Raw genomic sequence first — 21,475 nt, forward strand, 5'->3', positions numbered from 1 at the left:
CTAGCAAAATTTAAATTATACCTTTAAATTACAATGTCTTGTACAAAGAATAAATGCATTTACATTCAGATTGTTTCATGTGCTCAAAGTGAGAATTTTATATAATATGTTTTTAAAATAAAAAATAAAAATTAATTTTAAAAGAAAATCTTGAAATTTGATTTTTTTTTAAAAAAACAAACAAACTCCAAAACAAATTGGGCCTTTCCTTTTTCCTCCCACTGAGTCTCACCCCACCCCACTCACTCCATCACTTCAGCATTTTAAAGAGACACAGATGAATGCCAGAGCCTGTTTCTGCCCAAAGGCCACTGTTTGAGGAGCAGTGGTGTCACACACACCCATAGGGTGTCACCTGCTTCAGTCTGACCCTCCCCACACCTCCCTGGTGACACCACTCCACAGCCCAAGATGGCATTTGGGAGCATTTTTATTTATTTATTTTGGGAGGATGTGAATGTGGAGATGTTGAATCCTTCAAGGTCTCTTGGTGATTTTCAACTCTTACCCACCCCTGCTATACCACTTTCTGGGATAACTAGAGGGAAAACTGGGCAGGACTCATGCACCTTTAATGGCCATGTAGAACAGGGAATTTCAGACAGCATTGCTTGTTACCTGACTGTGTGAGAAACAATACCTATTGGATTTCACTCCTTTACACAATCATTAAAGGTACAATAGCCCTTTCCAATTTTCAGTCTGGCAACCCTACCAGCTTCCCATCATTTGAGCACTCTTTCATACTATGCAGTGGTAGCAATGTATTTCCCTTTAACAGCCGCAACGGCATCCTGTGAGATACCAGGGTTTGTAATCTACTGTGGAACCAGAGCTCCCTGGCTAAGAATTCTAAATACAGTACCTCTTCCTAAATGGCAAATTGCAGGATTCCACATGCTGTGAAAGTTATAGCAGAATTACAGCATTATAATTGTGTAATATGAAAGGGTCCTGAGTTAGCTGCCTTGTTCTGCTGAAACCAGCAGTTTGGATGAATATCATCGATACTCCCTAAAAGACCATCTGTGATCATTTATTTACACTCTCCATCAATAGCAGAAGGATGTCAAATTAAGATTAAGGTTGCTTCATTATTTTAGCACAGAGTTGGGTATTAATTTTGTGCAGCATACAGTTCCTTGTCAGTTTTGTGTTTGACTTTTAACAGGGGCAAATAAGGAGGTCAGGTGGGGGATTATTCTTAACAGACATCTGAACATTTTTATCTGGAGAAATGACATTTTTTTTCCAATTTTTCAACAGTACAAAAGAAGGTGATTTGCCACAATGACGCACACCATAGACATGCACAGTAGTAAACAAAACAATCCATCTCTTCACTCTCACTCAATGTTTATCACATAGTTCATGCTTGTGAAGAGGGAATGCTTTTTAAATACTGCACACCCTTGTGTTTTTTTTAAAAAGTCCAATATATCATTAATTAAAACTTTTATTCAGTTTTTAAAATACATGCTAAATGAGTTAAACTAGTCTTCAACTAATTTTAATAAGATACATATGTATCTTTTTGGATCTCTTTACTTTTGTTTTAAGGAACATGTAGTGTGGTAATTAACTAAAAATAACAGCTTTCTGCTGTGTCACACTGCTAGGTGCAGAATCAATATAGTTATTTATAAAATAGTTTCTAGAAATGGAAAATGAGATTAGTGGTGACGTCTCAGCAGTGCACCCTGTGGAAAAATGCTGCTCAGGCCACAGCAAAATGTGTAATCTTCTCTCTGCTATTTCCAGCCTGAGAGTTATTAGGCCTACAACTTATATGTAGCTCTAAGCTTATTAGCCAACTCTTCTTGTGCTCTCATTTTGAACGTTGTCAGTAGCCACTGGAACACTGTCACCTCATGCTTTTCAGGAGCCCAAATGGATTGCAAAAGAAACAGGAATTCTGTCCCTTTAAAAGCTCCCAAGAATTCAGTTAAATTCCATCCTGACATTTGTGTTTGTGTGTTTATTCCTGCCACAGTCCATTTAATGTCACACAACAATATGCTGTACCACATATCCATCTCTTAACAGGAGCATTCAGGGTCCCAGTCAAGACATTTCCCAGGATACTTAGGCCCGTTACAGACTGCCCAAAATGGGCGGTCTCGGGCCACTGCCAGTTGCAGCGTGGAGGAGTCTCAGCAGCCAAACTGCACGACTCCTCCACACTTCAAAGAAGGAGCGTGAAAATTGTGCTCCTTCTGGCAACCCAGAAGAGATTCCGCAAGTGCCAAAGCGCACACTAGCAGCATCACTTCCAGGCCACGACGTGCAGACACAGAGTGTCCATTACGTCAAAATGGCAGCGGCCGTGTGGAACGGGCGCCGCCATTTGTTATGGACTCTGTCCGTAACAGGGTAAGGGGCGTCTGGAAGAGATGCCCCTTTTTCAAAATGGGATGTCCTAAGGACGTCCCTTAAGGCGGTCTGTAACCCGCCTTAAGCTAAGGATGAGGAATTATTTAAAGGCCCTTCAGTCTCATGAGATTTTTCTGTTGGCTGTACTGAATGGCACTTCTGGGAGTTCAAGTCCAAAACATCTGGACCAAGATCCTCCTTAATTAGGGTTGCCATATTCCAAATGTTGTGATATTCAAATTGTTCTAATGGTGCAAATTATGCTAATTTGCATTCTAATTTTGAACCACATGCTTTCGTCCAGTTTTCCTTTCATTGTATTTCAGCCCACACAGCATTTTTAGCCATTACATCGATTCTGAGAAAACCAGTACATGCATATGTTTAAAGTGCTGGACTTGGAACAGGGTGACCCAAAACTCTGCTTCTTCATGGGCTTTGCCATATGACCTTAGGCTATCACCATGTTGTTGTCTGCATGAACCAAATAAAACATCCTTCCTCCATCCACTGAAAGACATACTCTAAGACATTTTGGAATCAGAGATGGAAATGCTAACTAGAACCACACTACACAAAACACTGTAAATCACTGAGTCAAAAAACCTTCTGATTTAACATGTAAGGTTAAAGGTTTTCCATGTTTTACTTAAACCCCCAATGTATGAGTTTGTGCCTTTGGGTCACTTCTCAACTTATACTGAGTCCATAAATTTCAAAGGATTTTATTAAGGAAGAGAATACTCTGAGGTGGCTTGCCATTGCCCTCCTCTGAAATATAGCCTGCAGTATCTGGTGTTTCTTGGTGGTCCCCCATCCAAATACTAATCAGGTCTGGCCCTGGTTAGCTTCCAAGATCAGGTGTGATTTGGTGCCTTCACGGTATTTAAGCAGCCTCTTTTAGGGTGTAGCCACACTACAGAATAAAATCAGTTTAACTGCCATGACTGTAGTTTGGTGAGGTATTCAGCTTCCTCTGACAGAGAACTCTGGTGTCTCACCAAACTACAAATCTCAGTATTCCTTATGAAATCTTTAGGAATTATACAGAAATGCCATCTGTCTTGAAAACTTTCCAAATGTCTCCAAATGTCTCTTAAAATGCTCTCAAAGGTAACTTTTCAAAATAACTAGTACCTAATACTAATAATAATACCTAATAAGCCACCCTGAGAGCCATTGGGCCTGAAGGGCGGGATATAAATACCTAAATAAATAAATACACCAGTAAAGCAAATGTGTTCATTTTATTACATTGCTTTTAAAATGTAACTTTGGTGGGATACAGACCACCCAAAAGGGCGGTCTCCCACCACCCTCGTTCGTTGCGCGAGGGAGCCGCAGCGGACAAACTGTGCAGCTCCCTCGCGCAACAAAAAGACGCCGCAAAAAGCGACTTCTTTCTGCGGTGCCATTATGACGCCGCAAGGCGCCAATGGCACACTTGCGGTGTCATAAAGGTGCCAAAATGTGCAGATGCTAGGTGTCCGTCACATCAAAATGGTGGCGCCCGTATGTACAGGGTGATGCCATTTTGACGCCCTCATTACGTGCGAATGGCAAGGCATGTCAGGAAGCGCCGCCCCTCGCGCATAACAACGGCGCCCAATAGGGCCCGTCTATACAACACCTTTGTTACACCTTTGTTATCTTGCTTACAGGTAGCAATGTTACATGTAACTCCTTATTTCCAAGCTTTGATTCAAAAGGTGGCATTAAGAAGTTGTATGTTGGCCAAGATCCTACATCTGTGCATTACTCCACATACACATTTCTGTGTTCTCCCACCATTCAGCAGTTGTCAAACCCTGAGAAGGACCCCTGTCACTGTCACTTACCAGTGGGGAGGAAAAGGAGAGGAAGGCAATTTAGATCAATAGAGAAGCAACTGGTCTCAGCTCAGTCATGAGAGAATGAAATGAGGAGTGCAAGGGCAAGTAGATAGCACTCTATGTCCCATCCAAAAAGGAACTTGCTCACCTAAGTCACTAGTAGGACACCTTTCACTCCCTTTTCATTCCCCCCCCCCCACTTTTTAAAGTTAAACTAACCTTTTTTTCCTCTTTCTCTTCCCCAAAGGAATTTTCTGATATTGAAAATACATTAATGAAGAAAAGAAAGTAAGTGGAGCTCATTTAAAATTTCATCTCTACATTGTTCCTAGCCTTGAATGTCTTCCTTCATTCTTTTTTATTATCTGTGTACTTGCCCCATTAATGGGGTGCTGCAAGTATAGTCTGAAAATTAAAATTAAAATAGAATTCATTATTTAAATTTTATTCACCAGTTTGCTTATAGTCACAAAGCTTTCTATTTGCAATAACCGAAGGAGTGACATCAGAAGTCAGATGTACTTACTCACCATTAATCTGTGCTTGGTTTAACCATATGTCTGCCTTTCTGAAAGACTTAATGGTAACCTATTTCAGAGCATGTTTGTACCATTGACCTGATAATCTTCTGGTAAGTTTCCCCACCCCCTCTTTATCCCAATACAAATTAGTTTGCAAAATGATTTGGATTAAGTTAGCTACAGTGTATTTTATCAAGTGTTTCCGTGACAGCAGTTTAGTTGGACTGAGATGCCTGTGAGCCAATCTGTTATTTGTGCTAATGACCATAACATGCAGTTTTGTTTGGGGCTTTTATTTTCTTTTTCCCAAGAGAAGAACTGTTAGACCGTAAGAGTTTTACAGTGTCAGGAGTTTTAGGTGTCACTGTCATTTCTGTCCACTGAATTATCATACTGAAATGTGATCTGCTGGACAATTAAAAGCTGTTCATGGCCAGAACCCTAATAGTACTCCCAACTATAGTACAGCCATTGAATCAATTAGCTTTATATATGTTATGACTTACCATTCAGCAGTTGATTCCATAGGTGAACTCTAATTGGGACTAACCAATAGGATTTAGGCCACCCTCTACCATAACAATACAATGTAGACTTAGTTGCAGGGCTTTCCAAATAAGGTGGACAAAAAATGTGTGCCACCTGTAATGTTACCTTGTAGGGAAGGTATCAGTCTAACTCCTCTGAGAAGAAAGTTCCAGAGCCTGTGAGTAGCCACTGAGAAGCCTCTCCCCACCCAAATCTACCTGTGAGGGTAACTGGACATAGAGAAGGGTGTCCCCAGCAGATTTCAAAGCATAAGCTGGTTCGTAAGGGAGAATATGGCACTTCAAATAACCTGGACCTGAGCTGTGTGGTGTGTAGCATTTAAAGGTCATAACCAGCACTTTGAATATGCCCAGAAACAGACCAGCAGCCTGTGAATAGCTGCATGATTCCTTTAGGCAGCCCTAGTTAGCAATGTGACTGCAGCTCTTTCGATCAGCTGAAGTCACTGGCTCCTGGTTAGTTTCTGGGCACAACTCAAAGTGCTGGTCATGACCTATAATGCCCTATATGGCTTAGGTCCAGATTATTTGAAGAACTGTATCTCTCCATATGAATCTGCCAGAACACTAAAATCATTGGGGAAGGCTTTCTCTTGATCCCACCACCATCCCAGGCTCACCTGGTGAGGATACATGAGAGAACCTTCTCAGTGGCTGCTCCCACCCTCTGGAATTCAATTCCATGGGAGGTTAGACTGGCCCTCTCCCTGCTTGCCTTTCGACAGCAGGACAAGACATTTTTATTTAAGCAACCATTTAAAATATAAGCATACCACAGTGGCTTTTATACTGAGCATGGGTATTGCCTTTTAACTTCCATTATATGTTTAATGCAATTTTATATTGTTTTTAGATTATTTAAACTATTTTAAATTTTATTGTAATATTTTTTTTAAAAAATCTGTGAGCCCCCTTGGGCCCCTTCAAGGAGAAAGGTGGCATATAAATGAAATGAAATAAAAACATTTCTGAACACCTTTCAAAAGCAGCCCCACAGAAAGTGCATTAGAGTAACTAAAGCATGTGTAATCATGGCCAGATCTGTCTCAAGGAAGTGGATACACAAACTTTAAATGTGCAAATGCACACCTCACCATTACTGAAACCGTGACTCCAAGCTCAGAGCTGAATCCAGGATCACACCCAAACTGTGAACCTGCATCTTCAGGAGGAGTATAATCCCATCCAGCAAAGTAGCATCTTTGCTCCTTGCTTTGACTTTCAACTGACCAGGAACACCTCCATTTTGTCTTGATTAAGTTTCAATTTGTTCATCCTCATCCAGTCCATTACTAAAGACAGTCTCCGGGTTAATAGGGACAATAAAACTAACCCATTACACTACCATAGCCAGTTAAAACCAGATTTGTTTTAAGTACAGTACAAAGGTCTTAGCCTGTTGACAAAAGGAGAGCAGGGAGGGTCCAACCACACCTCCCTTGGCAGAGTCCCATAACCTAGGAGCAGCCACTGAGAAGGCTCTCTCCTGGGTCTTCACTGGTTGCACCTGTGAAGAAGGTGGATTGAGAGAAAACCCTCAAAAAGCATTCCAACAGGGGGAGCTAAGAGGATAAGGATTCAACAGCATTGCCATCGTGGGCACAGAAGAAAAGCCACAGTGTGTTCCAGTGAGATGAATAGATTTCAGTAATCAATATTTAGGCTATAAATGTATAGTAGAAATATAGAAAGCAGAGTCACATTAGATTTAAAGGTATTGGCAAAGGTTTGGCCTAACTGAATACATGGGAAAGAATTTGAAATTAGGGCCCCAGCAAGGAATGCCAGAAGAGGATCTGGAGCAGAAGTGTTTAAAGAACAGAACGACTCCTCAAAAAGACCCTTGCTCATCAAGGGTAATGTGGTGCCTGGCACTACTATGAAAGCCATAGTAAATCAAATATAAGAGAGCAGCATCCCTGGCAGAGGAAGGGGCCCCAGGATAACACACAGGTGATAAGGGAAGGATGGAATGTAACCAGATGTACCTTAAGTATATTTTAATGCATTCATGTATCTTTGTTCTGATTGCAAGAAAGTTCTATATGTTTAAATTTCCTATGACCAATGGGATGTATTACATGGTCCCTTTGTTTGAACCCCTATAAAAGTAGCCATTTTCCTTTGGTGTGGGTCCCAGAATTTTTGGAATACTGATTCCTTTTGGGACTGCTGGCATAATAAAGAATTCTGTATTTTCAACTGACTTTGGTCCCCGCTCATTCATCTGCTCTGTCAAGCCATAGGTTTGCTGTGGGCTGGTGAGAGAGGCTCACAGGTGGCTGTTTTCTACAACACCAGGAGTGCTGCAGCAAGGGATTAGATTCGTTATGTAGAGACACAGAAATAAAGTACTGCTGTTGTTGTCACAGAATCCTAAGGCCCAAAGATGAACAATCTGACTCAGATACTGCTGACACCACCTTGTGCTGGTAGAAAAAAAGTATTTTCAAGGGGAGTGAGAGAGATTTCGATGGATACAGAAAGGCCACCCCTTGCCTTTTACAAGGGGAGTGATTCTTCACCAATCTAAACCCTTGGATTTGTACATTTAATAATTAAGTCTGGTGACCATGCACTCATCACATATCATGAATAATGTAAGTCAATTATTTGTGAATGATGAAGAACTAAGTGAGTTCCCCTCCCTCCATATGCAACTATTTGGTAAATGCTTAGCAATGAATAATAGATGAGAAGAAAATTAGACTCTCATTGAAAATAATTCACTTATCCAAAGTAAGGTTAGCCTTTCAACAATAGAGTTCTATAGCAAATTATGCTATGGAATTTTATAAGGGAGAGCTTATTTTATCACAAAACTCTATGGTGGTAAAAGAGTATACAAATGTCATTTAATGACAGCATTCTAAAATCCTTGTTCAGTCTTTGGAAGAACTAGGAGGAAGCCATTAATAATGGATTATACTCTGCACTCCCCTCTCTTTTTTTTAGGTCCATCCAGAAGTCCATGTCAGAAAATGAAGCATTTGGTTAGTAATTCAAATCATGTTTAATTTTGGCTTTTGTAAGGTTTTTATCATGCAAATAAAAACAATACTCTAGGTTCTGAGTACTTAAAGGGAAATGAAACAAAACCAATCATGGTCGCATTCTATATTTTACAGAGTGTGTTATTTTTGTTATGTCTATTAGAAATAATTATAAATTTTCTTCTTTGATTTATCAATGTATAGACTGTTTATTGTCTGTTGTTAAAACAGCTATTTTCCCTGGCTAGTCCAAGTTACAGATGGAATTTGAGCAGTTTCCTTTTATAAAATTTCTGGAATCATTGTTCATTAGTTTTCTATTCTGTGCTGGTAGTCAAAATAATCTAATTTGGACAGTTAACTTTTTAAAACAAAAACACCTATTTCCACCTATGGCAAATTGCATAACTGATTTATCCTGAAATTTTAAGATTTCTTTTTGCTGAATATGAAAATAAACAAAAACACACCAATCCATCATAAAGAGCCTATCAACCTTTCAGTGGATTTTGCAGTTCAGCAACATTTGCATTCATTTATATTCTGTCTCACAGATGAAAATGATAGCGGATAGCATTTTCATCAGTGATACTTTCCAAAAGTACAATTGGGAATTTGTTCAGCAAAAATCTGCAAATTTCATGACATTTAAAACACGTTTTCTTTAAAAAAAAAAAAAAGTCCTATCCTGTCAAAACCAATTTGTTATTTTTTCTACAAATCAGGCATTTAAAACAATGCAAAATGAAACCAAAACCAGATAAAACTGCACCATTATTTATAAGGCAAATTGCAAAAGGCTTTTCTAAGGATTTTTAGACAAATTCAGGTTTTCAAGCTGACATGTGGTCAATGGGCAGGACTACATCCCAGCTTCTAGCTAACCCAAGTCCCTCTCACCTGTATTCAACCACATTTGCCCATTTTCAGAGTTGGCAAGTAGGACCTGCCTCTGCCAGGTGCTTCTATTTTAGTCCCTACTCACTACTTGTTGCAAATAAGGCATATAAGTCTTTGCAAGCACAACATAAAAATGTGCATAAAAATAATTCAATTGGGATTGCTGGTAGCTTCCATATCAGTGTGTGTTTTAGATGTTAGTCTGAACTTTGAAGAAGTTGTCCAAGGTGCTGAGCATATTTGGAGGATAGAAGTCAACATCTTGCTTGGTGCTTTTCAAGTTTAAGCTAAACCCAGAGGGAATTCACTGCCTCATTGAAATGAAAACCACTGCATTCACCCCTCAGTCCCACATACATATTCAAATTTGCATCTTTTACATTCAGTAGGACTGTTGTGCATTGTTAGTGTAACAGAAGGAAAAGAGTGAGGATATACTAGTGGGGCATGATACTTCTAGTGCATTTCTTTTGCCTGATTCTTTGCCTCCCATGTATGGGAAGAAAAAATACAAAATAGAGTGCCAGATATACTCAGGGTCAGTATAGTGCCTTGATCAGGTAGACTTCTAAATCAGGTGAGTCTCTAATCATATGAAGGACAGAATTGTCATCTTTTCAATTGTTTTAAGCCTAGGAAAGGTGTTTTTTTCAGTTGTGAAAGTGAATGGAACACACAACAAATGTGCAAATTTGTTCCCTAGCATAATTATAAAAAAATGTAAAATTACTTCCTGGAAGGCAAAGAGGGATCTTTTGCAGTGTGTGTGTGTGTGTGTGTGTGTGTGTGTGTGTATGTGTGTATATCTCGGAGGTGGGACATAAAGGAGTGGTATAGAGCCACATTGGGCCCCTAGTGTAAAGGATCATTGCATTAGCAATACAGATCTGAAAATCAAGCAGTAACTACTGTACACAGATGCCAGCTGGTCAAAACATTTTTCTACTTTGGAAGTTTTCTCAAAGAAATTATCTATTCAAGTTGGTTGAAATGCATTCCCAATGCTAATTATATAAAGTTTTCGGTTCCTTCCCTAATATGATGTGAATGCAGAAAACTGAATTTCTATGCTTCACTTTTAGATAGAAAAAATGTGAATGGCACATTTGGGCAGATTCCCAAGAAGCAGGAAAATGATTTGTACCTCGGAAGGCACTGTCAGTCTGAAGGTAATTGCAAAATGCATTTCAGCTGATTTTGCATTTTTCACAAAACATTTTAAAGGGCACCGAGAAAAACAGTGAAATAATTTGTCAAGCCTCTGGTGGGGAGGATGGACTCTTCCCCAAGGGAAAAATAGGCACTTTAAATAAAAGGGAAAGTTGAAGTAACAAATTGCATAGCTTGTATTAAATGCTCCCTGTAGCTTATAGATCAGTAGAAGACCCACATGTGGCCATTTGGTTATTGAACCATAATGGTAGATTAGTGTGCTTGCTCTTTGCTGTGTGTAAGTGGATGCTAGGCATTCTGTGTACCCTGAATATTTTTTCTAAGTGAAACCCCCAGTAGATAAAATAAAAATGCACCCTTGTGTTGAACATGTTTTGTTTAGATGAAAGCCTCATTGATATGCATTTACTCTTACCCCCAAGTTTTAGGATTACATTCTTGGGCAGCAAGGCAACTAATCACACCACCATATACATAAGTAAAGTCATACACCCTTAATTATTCTTTAAGGAGAAAAAATCCTAAAACCATGAAGAAAAGGACTAGGAATCATGCTTCATTCCAGGTGTTGTGGTACTACCACCTCCAGCATTATTCACCACTCACCTTGTTGGCTAGGGCTGCTCATAGTTGTAGTTCAACAACGTCTAAATAAAATTGACCTGTGGAGCCCATTTCTAGCATGGATCATAAACTGTATTTATCTCCAAGAAGGCTTTATTATAGCTGAATGTTGCTTTTCTTCCTACAAATCTTTCTTACACTATCCTTCCAAACTTCCTTCCTTACCTTTTTACTTCTGGTGAGAGCTGGAGGAGAGTTCTGTGGGGATTCATTCATTCATTCATTGTATTTCTGTATTGTTCCCAAGGTCATAAACAAATGAAACAAATTAAAACCATACAAAAATAAAAATATGTTTAAGACACATTAAAATAACTTTTTAAAAACTCCTAAAAGCAGTGTAAAAACAATCTTAAAATTCAATTTTCAAACAGTTAAAACAGAAATTTCAAGTACTGAAATCTGTTTTGGCTGTTCCACAACTTAAAAGAGATGGCCCCAGCCTAACTTCCTTCAATAGGGAGTTTAACAGTTGAAGCACTGGTACTGAAAAGCAGTCTACTCACCAACATAACTTCACAAGGTTTTAAGACATGTAGCAAGGCCTCCTCTGAAAATCTCAAATTTCTGGCAGGTTCATATGGAAGGATGTGGTCTTTCAGATATCTAGGCACCAAGTCATTAGTGATTTGTAGATCAACACCAGCACTTTGAATTGAGCTCAGAAGAAAATAGGAAGCCAGTGTAGTTCTTACAGGACTGATGTTACATGGCCTCTAAAATGCACAGCTGATACCAGTTTCGCTGCTGCATTTTGCACTAGCTTCAGCTCCCAAACACTTTTCAAGAGCAGTCCCAATTTAGGGCATATTACAGTAAGCTAATCAAGAGGTAACTAAGGAGCTAAACAGACAGGCAAAAAGAGGTGCCTTCAGGCTTACTTGAAGGTGTGGCATTTAGATGACACATGTCTTGAAACCAGCAGGAAAGTGCCCTCTAGGTACCTTATGCAGAGAAAAGCCGTTTCAAAAAGAGGCAGCTTTTTCTGCTTCTTCCTGTCTTGAAGCCATATCAGGTGGTCCTGACAGGAGCACGCCAGCTGCCTTGGGAGCCGGCAGTGCAGCTGGTGGGGTTTCAATGTGGCTTCAGAAAAGGCAGCTTCAAGCCACTTTTTCCTGCCCATCTGTTTCACCCTTAAGACATGAACCACTGTGGCCTTACCCAAAAGGGCACTTAAGAAAAAGGTCTCCTGGTCATTACAGCAATGCTTTTGCAAGAGAAGTGCTGAGTCCCAGAGCATCCTAAGCTACGAACCTGATATCTAGTGCTTTACTGCATTCAGACAGCAATTAAATACTACCACGGTGTCCCTGGCATCAGTTGTAAACAACTGATGCCCTCAGTATGACATCTCCCAGAGTCTTCATGTAGATGTTGTAAAGTATACGAGGCAGTATTGATAGGCTAATGGCCAAAATGCTGAACAATAATTCCCTAGCACCACTCTCTGGGAATGTTCAGCCAAGAAAGATTGGAACCACTGTAAGCAATGCCTTCAAGTCACACATCAGCCAAACAACTTGAAGGGCACCATGACTGTTTTAGAGGGCTCTGATTCATAACTTTTTCATAGACTGAAGCCAATTTGACAAAAATTAACAACATGAAGAGAAAGAATATGAAACACAAACCCTCACCATGCTTGTGTCAGCACCAAGTAGTTTGAGAAAGCAGTTATCTCTTTAAAAGTTATTTCCAAGATCTAGTTTAAGTAGTTTAGGTGAGGTAGTTGACAAAAGATCATGTTTGGTTTTTTCTAATAACACAACAAAAATATTATTTGCTTTGAACACACTGTGAAATGAGACATTCTTTTCCCCTCACTTGGCCCTTCTTTCTAAAGACAATTGGTGTGAGGATTAAGTGCTTGACCCTACTGAACACTAGAACCTGATGAATGAAAAACGTTAAGCCACAGGCTTAACTTTAAGCACCTTAAAGCCATAGATTTCAAATAGGCTATTCATGAGCTTATTTTTTAGCTTTCAACATTTCCTTAACCATTTCATTGCCCATGGCACATGGCTTGGGGGTCTTTATCCCAGTTTAGGGTCCAGTTTACCTGCCTTCCTTTTTTGCAGCTCTGCATCAGCCTAGGCAGTGTTCCAACACTGCTACAAGTGCTTGAAGGTTGGTCTTGGCTCTATGTTCATTTCAGGATTTCAAGATTTTGCCTTGTTTTTACTCAGTTTACAACAGGAAAAAGCAAAGATGAGAAGAATCCTTAAAGAAATAAGGGGAAAACCTTTCAGCAGCAAGAAAGAATAGTAGCTTGTCTTGAGTTACTAAAATGAAACTTTCCAGGCCTATTAATTTAAAATTATCTGACCTATCCATTACAAACCATTTGTAAATTTAAAATAATCTGATTTAACCGTTATAGTAAAACCATTTCTAAATTTTCATTGTTGTATTTTAAATTTATTTTATATTAATTCATTTTACATGTAAAATTGTATTGTGGTTGGCCCACCTTATCCACAGATTCTTTATCTACAGCCAAACCAAACCCTAGTGGATAACAAGGGATCACTATTCTTTTCCTTCACAATGAAGCATAGTTATAACATAATAAATAAAACTTTAATTGATATCCCGCTTTTTGTTACCACAATCAAAGCGGCGTACAACCTTTAAAAAATACAATATATACAATCCCCCCCCCCTTTAAAAAGAATTAAACTATTCTATCCATTAAAATTACAAACAATAAAATCTAAAAACAATAATGCAATAATAAAATAATGGTGGGCAGAATCTTCGCTTATATATGTCTGTGGGGGGAGTGTTACATGGCCGGGTTCTATTCCAGGAAGGCCGGAAATTGAAAAAATTTATTAGTTGCTTTATGGTAATCATAACTGTAATTTTCTAATCCATGTTCTCCATCTCTGAACAGAAATAAATGAAGATTTTATTATTGGTGAAAAGTTCCATTTAGTACAAGAAACAAGAATAGAAGAAACAACCTGTCAGGTAATTTTGCCCATAAATCTTGAAAGTTTATAGTTAATACATATTTTTCATCTTTTAAAATGGTGCGAGGTTTTTGATGTGGCTGCTGCAGCAGACCAACATGGCTACTCTTCTGGCATTTGAAACAGTACTGTTGGTAGAACAATATGACTATGTGTCTTAGGTCCAAAACATACTGCAGAAATAATCCAGTTTGAGACTGCTCTAACTGCCCTGCCTCAATGCTAGGAAATTCTTGAGAACTGTAGTTTTGTGAGACATTTAGCTTTCTCTGCCAGAGAATTCAGGTGCTGCAATAAAATGCAGTATCCAGGATTCCCTAGCACTGAGCCAGGGCAGTTAAAGTGGTCTCAGACTGGATTATTTCTGCCGTGTGTTTTGGACCCCAATCTATACTGAGGTGTGCATATGCCTTTTCGTTTTATAAGCTGGCTGATTTTTTTATTATTAATGTGCTGGGAGACTTCACAGTAGTGTATCAGTTTTGCATCACTTTGACATCCTTTTGTCATCCTACTGGAATTTGTAGTTTTATGTTGTTGAAGAGTGCTAGTGCTGTATTTCAAGTGCTATAACACTGTAGTATAGAATCCTAATTGTTTCACTCCAGTACCAATTCCAGGATTTCATAGGACGGAACCATGGCCATTAAACTGCTCTGCAGTGTGCATACACTTTTAGTGAGGGAAATAGGCCAGTGCAGCTTCTCTGTGTCCTGGAGTAACATTCTCAGAGACTGATCTCTCACTTACACTGGGTAAAGGACAGAGACGTACACATCTCCTTTCACCTAGAAGAGCAGTGGGCTACTCCTGCATCCATAGAATTGGCATTGTTCTTCCAATATGCCCTACTGGGCCAATCAATAAAATGCTTGGCTTATGGGGAAGCAAAGCTACCCCATAAGTAGATCATTGCAGAAGTAGAAGATGGAGAACTGTTTGTTCAAGGACGTATCAGATGCTTTCTTGCATGAGATCTGAAAATATACAACTGTTTGCATAACTGGTGGTTGTGTGCATATGTTGCCACCACTGGATGCTGACCTGAATCTGGTGATACATATATCTGATTAACAAAACATCTGAAGTATTTTCATCTCTCTTCATTCATTTGTCCTTATTCAGCAAAATGCCATACGGACTGAATGTTTTGCAGCCTTTTAAAAATAGATAAAATTAGTGTGCCATTAAATTAGCATGTTGGGAATTTATCTGGCACAAGCCTATATTAAGTGCTTCAGTCAATATAGCAACCTCTACTTTGGTGTATGTGTCCAGAATACTTCTCAATTTTTATAAACATATACGATGTCTCCAGGCACTCTTCTTCAGAAGACTACATTAATTAACCCACTAGTATGAGCAATTAAGGAAGCCTGACCCTTTGGGTCTATGCATAATAATATAAAAGTAATTAATGATTCATCAGTTGCTGAATACAGGAATAAGAAGACACAGCAGAAATAGGTGTTGCTAATGAAGCTGTGGTTATTGATGACTCAGAAGTCAGTGGAGGAATTAAAAGAAATGAAGATGATGCTCCTTTTCTTCATCAATGTTTGTTCTCTCTTCTTAAGCTAAAGGTTGATATTTTATAGATTGCCTTAACAATCATGGAAGTGAAGGTTTCCTTCACTGAAGATATTCTTAGCAATATGTAGGAAGATCTCTGGGCATATATTCCAGGAGGCCCAGACTGGTTGTAGAGTCATCTTCTCCTTACTATCATGGTCATCAGTAGTTGTGGAGTTTCCTCATTTGAAGTCTTGGTTGCCCACCAAAACAGATGGTGGGTGGCCAGTCAGAGATTTCTAGTTTTCTTTCCTGCCAACATCATCGACCCTCTGTGGGCAAGGGAGAAAGAGTGGATGAGTGAATAAGTGTTAAAGATGTTGAGTGGCCCCAGGCAGCTCTGTGCAATAGGCCTCTGAAAGGTTATGGGATGGGGCGGTCAACAATGCCCACACCTTTCACTCCATCACAAATTATCCTAATTTGTAAAATGTGCTGCAAAATGTTTTATGATTTGTACTCCAACATATATTGGAATATTTGAAACAGCAAGAAATGCCATGTTTTGTCATGGGTCCAAAACACACTGTAGAAAAAAAAAATCATTTTGAGACCGCTTTAACTGCTAGAGAATTCTGGGAACTTTAGTTTTGTGAGACATTTGGCTTTCTCTGTCAGAGAGTTTTGGCAACACAATAAACTACAATGTCCAGGATTCCCTAGGACTGACCCAGGTCAATTAAAGGGGACTCAAACTGGATAATTTTTGCAGTGGATTTTGGACCATGGTTTAAGTGTTGGACTAGAACTCTGGCAGTCAAAGATTCAGATCAGCCATGAAAACCCACTGGGTAACCTTGTATAAGTCACACACTCTCATCTTCAGAGAAAGGCAATGACAAACCTCCTCTGCATAAATCTAGTAAGAAAACTCCATAATAGAATCAATGTAAACTAGAGTTGATGAGAAGGCACATAACAATAAATTTAAAGTAACCCCAAAAGTGACGACACAATTTGCATTGCACTGTAATAGATACAGATATAGACTAAGCCCTCATCCCCACTACCTTTTAAACCGGATCGTGTATCGGTTTGAACCGGTTTAAACAACCCTGGTTCCCACTTATTGCGAATCACTGAAGTGATTCCAAGAGGGGGCCATTTAACCCGCATCTTTTTGATGCTGATTTTTTCCGCTTCTTTTTTGATAAATTGAATCTGCGCAAGTGTGAACCACATGTGGCTCAGAATCAATTTAAACTTGCCCTTCATCCAGCTGGAGCGCGTTTTGAATCGATTCATGCTTCAATGTGAACCACGAGTGGATTGTTTTGGAGGGGGGAAATGCAGTCAGGGCAAATGTAGTGGGAACCACACTCTGCTGTCAAATCAATCCATCGATTCAGATCGCACACCGATTTATCTGTAAGTGGGAATGGTGCCTTTATGTAGATACAGATATTTCATTGAGATAGAACTGATTAAAGAAATTTAGGAAAATATAATTACTCCCCATTTCCTACCATAGGGGAAAAAACCCACAACAGACCACTGCCAAAGTAGAAAAGTTTTCTAGTTCTGTATGGGTAAGAAAGGGAATAAAGACACATTTCCAGGGAAATGTAAAGTATTTAAATAAATATTAAGAAGCATTCACTACCACTGAAATGAGTTTTAAAATAATAAACATTGGCCCCATACAAACAGGCCAAAATAAAGGTGCTTCGGGTCATTTTGGAGGTATGCCGTTTAAATGATGCATGCATACTAAGAGTCTGGAAAAATAAATAAATAAAAATATAATTTTTTTTTATTTGTATACCGCTTTTCCGTCTGATCCTTAGGACTGGATCATGGCTTTGGCTCAGCTTCTGGACTCTTAGTACGCATGCATCATTTAAACAGCATACCACCAAAGTGACCCGAAGCAGCTTTATTTTGGCCTGTCTGAAAGAAGCCATTCAGTGATTTTAAAGCTGCTAAGGTTATGGGGAGGGCTTGGTTAGTATAAATGGATGTGTAAGAATCTGAAGGGCACTTAAGTAACTCTTGAACAAAATGCTTAAGATTTTTCTCTATTGTTGATGGTATATCAAAGGACACTTTTAAGAAAGATTATATACACAAGGACTAGTGACATGTCTTATTTGAACTAGACTTGGTGGCAGTCTTGTGTTAGAGCAACTCATAAACCTATAAAGGCAATGATAGCCTGAGAGGAAGTACTTGAGGCTGAACATTTTAATTTTGGCTTCCTTGTACTTTCTTCTGCTTCTCTGACAGTCCTTAACCTGACAATTCAGATGTCGTGCAGAATGTAGGAGAAATTATATTGTGTCCTTGAAAAGCAATTGAGGAACCATAAAAGAGTACTTTGGGTTTTTTGTCTGTCTTTCATTCTGCCATTCTTTCTAAACTTTCCTCAGTGTTTACCTCTTTAGATGTACAAACAACAGAACTGGGTCAGGTTCTTAGTATCAAGGGAATTGGTAAAAATAAACAAGTTTGTATTATTAGTGTATTTTAAATACATTCTATGTAGCCCAATTATTTTCATAAGATACTGTCACTGATTTTTTCCTTCTTTTCTTCCTTCTTTCTTCCCTCCATCCCTTTGTTTTTTTTTTTCTTTTTCTCACATTTAAAACTAACATTGCTTAAACATTTTGTTTACTCTTGTGTGGTTCAAGGTAATGACTTTTGAACAATGGATTCCACCTCAGAATCATACGCCAGGCACATCCAGTGATATGGTAAGATACTGCACTGTACTCCTTTAGTGTATACTAAATAAACAAAACAATTAAATAACATATTTGTAGATTAAATGTACTTTTTCGTATGGTGGTCTTCCCCAGTCTCATGCCCTTCAGTCATGTTGGACAAAGGTGCGTTCCAAATGCGCAAAAAGTACGTACTAGGTACGTACTAGAGTTAGGAAAGGGTTCCTTTCCGGACCCCTAACCCTAGTACATACCTAGTACGTACAAAATAGTGGCACCCATTCTACATGGGCACCGCCATTGGGACGTCATGACCCCGCTGCCTCCAAACGGAGCGGCGCGGAAGTGATGTCCTGGTGCTGCGCGAGGGCACCTGGGGCACCCTTTCTAAGGAGCTCCAAAACGGAGCTCCTTACAGGTTTGTGTCACTGGGTGCAGCCTTTACACGGCTGCACCCGCAACACAAATGAGAAAGGGACTGAGCAGCTCCTTTCTCTTCATCCCCGCCGCTGTCGGGTGTCCTTGGGGCATGAAGCCCCAAGGACACCCATTTCCAGGCCGTTGGGAAGCGGCCTTTTGCCGCTTCCCCGCGGCCTGGAAAGCGGCAGATCGGGGCCTCAGAGGCTGCCGCTGTGGCAGCTGAGGCTCCGATCCAGCGGGGAAAGGGGAGGTAACAGGCCGCCCCAAAAGGGCGGTCTGTAAACCGCCAAAGATACCTAAAGGATCTAAAGTCAAACTGCTCCTCTGGAAAGCCCCATACTCTATACAGTATGGTTTGTGAAAGTCAGCACACTGAACTTTACCTTTCGTAATGTGAACACGAGTTGAAGATTTCATGAGATTTCATAACTGTGAAATCCTCCAGACACAATTCTATGCACATTGAACAGATCCTACTGAATCCAGTGAATCATATGTTAGAGTAGACATGCTTAGGATTGCATTCTTAGTGCCTCAAAAAGAAGGCAGCAACATTGTTCAGGTAAGACTTTTTTTTTTTTTTTTTTACCGATTGCTCCTACCTGCCTAGTGTACAAGTGGTATATTTGTCTTTCTTTCCATAGGACGTATGGGTGCTCTAAGAATGTTCTGTTTGTATCAGATAGTTCATTTGGTAATATTATCAAGTTTTATGGAAATTTTGCAGTATTTGACTATGAAATTCATCTTGTTGCTTCAGTCCAATCAAACCAAAGAAGTAAACTTTCAGGCTTTTTGAAAGTGTCCCTTTCATTAACAGAGTTTTCATGGTAGTTTATGCAAAATATAACCACTGCATCTGTTATTTTGCATGTCTTCCTTTAGCTGAACACAAATTTCCCCCTCTGCACATTAACTGCTTTTAAAACAAAGAGGATTACCCATCATCCATTAGTAAAATTGTTTGAGTAGATTATATGTTGTTCTACTTTGAGATGCCCTCTCAATTAAAATGCAAGTTCAAACCTCTATGACCAAAATTCATGGGTATGGTATTCTTTGTTCATAATTGCAGCTGTGCAATTTGACTGTTAAGCATTACCTAATTGGATTCCTAGCATTTTACAATCACTTGATGCATACTTTGCAAAATAGATTTCATAGGTGTCACATCAGGGGAGAACCATTGTCCATATGTCTAGAGTCATCCCAATGAAAGTTCTGTTCATTTGGGATCAAGGTTGGAAGGCTTCTATGTTCAAGAGTGTGTCAATTTGAATAAGATTAAACTGGGCTTTTGCATATGTTTTAACATACTACATATGTGTTATTTTGGAATGGTTCTTTTTAGCTATAAGATTGTGATATTCATGTTTGCATGTAAAGGCAAGTCTCAATTTGCATTACCTCTATTTACAAATTTAATGAATCAGTTTGATACCATGGCTCACTTTAAAGTCCATGATTCAATGTTATGAAATTCTGGTGGTTTTAGTTTGGTGGGACACCAGCGTTCTCTTCACAAATCTAAATACCTCACAAAACTACAAATCCTAGAATTCCACAGCATTGAATCATGGCAGTTAAAGTGATATCAAATTGCTTTATTTCTGCAGTATGGCAGCAGCCCTAGCAAAACAGCCATTTTTATTTGTATTTTTATTTTTTAAAAAAGAATTTTTAAACCCTTTCTCCTTTGCAACTCCAGCTGAGGTAGCTCTTTTCCAATAAAAAAAAGCTGAAACATACCGTAACTTGAGTTGTGTTGGCATACACTAATGACGAAACAATAAAATAAAATAAAATTCCATGCAAAACCAAATGACTACTTTTCATCTTCCAAATAGTGTGCTGATGAAAAGTTCTTAGATATGTAAAATCATTCTATTTCAAGAGGTCATGCTTGGTTCGACACAATCTTTAATGTTATATTATATCTCAGAATCCTATTATTTTTCAATCTTTTCTCTATTATAGTTTGCCTGTTCTGCAACCCTGTCCATTCCTCATATCATTTGCGCACTCTGAAAACTGTGGTTTAGTCTGAAGAACCATGTTTCACAACTCTTACATTCACTTACTCAAAAATGTAGTATTCTATAGATTTATTATGGTTTTTCCCCATTGCGAGCTTATTCCTTGGGCCAATTGTTCTATGAAAGTTTGCCTGACCCACAATGGCATTCTGCACATTTGTATAAGAAATATTAGACTCCAATTTCAGCAAACAAGTAAAATCAGTTTATTTAAAATAATAAATAAACAGCTTAAAATATATTAAACAATTTAACAAATTAAAATAGGTATAAAAATTTAAAAAATTTAAAATCATATACATTGACACCTTGGGCATTTTGAAAAAAATCACTTTGGACTCACCAGCTTTAATAAATAGCGATGTTTCAATTTTGTGCCAAAATGAAAACTGTGTTCCTGTCAAGGAGGCCTCCTAGGGGAAAGCATTCCACAACTGGAAGAGAAGTAGGGGAAAGCATTCCACAACTGGAAGAGAAGGCCCTCTCTCATGTACTCACATAGTAAATGGACCCCACTGGTGCCTCCAACAGACCTTAATCTACATGTGTGTGTAGGGGGGGGGGGGGGAGAGATGTTACTTTAAGTATAGAGATCTGAAACCATTTAGACCTTTAAATTTAATCTCCAGGAAGATGAATTCATCCCAGAAATACAGTCACTCTCAGTATCCATGACTTCTTTATCCATGGATTCTAACATCCACAGTTTGAAAATATTCAAAAAATATATAATTTCTAAAAAGCATACCTTGATTTTGCCATTTTGTATAAGGGACATCATTTTACTGTCCATTGTATTTAATGGGACTTGAACAACCATGGATTTTGGTATATATGGG

General features: G+C 38.9%; 1 protein-coding gene across 3 annotated transcripts in view; it reads left to right on the forward strand.

The window, feature by feature from the left end:
• The window catches only part of SAMSN1 (SAM domain, SH3 domain and nuclear localization signals 1), a 120,449-nt gene that overhangs the window by 12,906 nt on the left and 86,068 nt on the right, over positions 1–21,475 (forward strand). For 2 of the 3 annotated variants that reach the window (XM_089508133.1, XM_089508135.1), the window contains exons 3-7: positions 4,453–4,493; positions 8,230–8,267; positions 10,250–10,336; positions 13,864–13,940; positions 18,148–18,210. In XM_089508133.1, coding sequence (XP_089364259.1) covers positions 4,453–4,493; positions 8,230–8,267; positions 10,250–10,336; positions 13,864–13,940; positions 18,148–18,210 — 306 coding nt within the window. The remainder of the gene's footprint in view (positions 1–4,452; positions 4,494–8,229; positions 8,268–10,249; positions 10,337–13,863; positions 13,941–18,147; positions 18,211–21,475) is intronic. The other variant, XM_089508134.1, reaches the window with a different exon arrangement.

Source organism: Sceloporus occidentalis, unplaced genomic scaffold, assembly GCF_023333645.1.
Source record: "Sceloporus occidentalis isolate IW3139 unplaced genomic scaffold, rSceOcc1.0.p SCAF_2, whole genome shotgun sequence".
NCBI classification, from domain to species: Eukaryota; Metazoa; Chordata; class Lepidosauria; order Squamata; family Phrynosomatidae; genus Sceloporus; species Sceloporus occidentalis.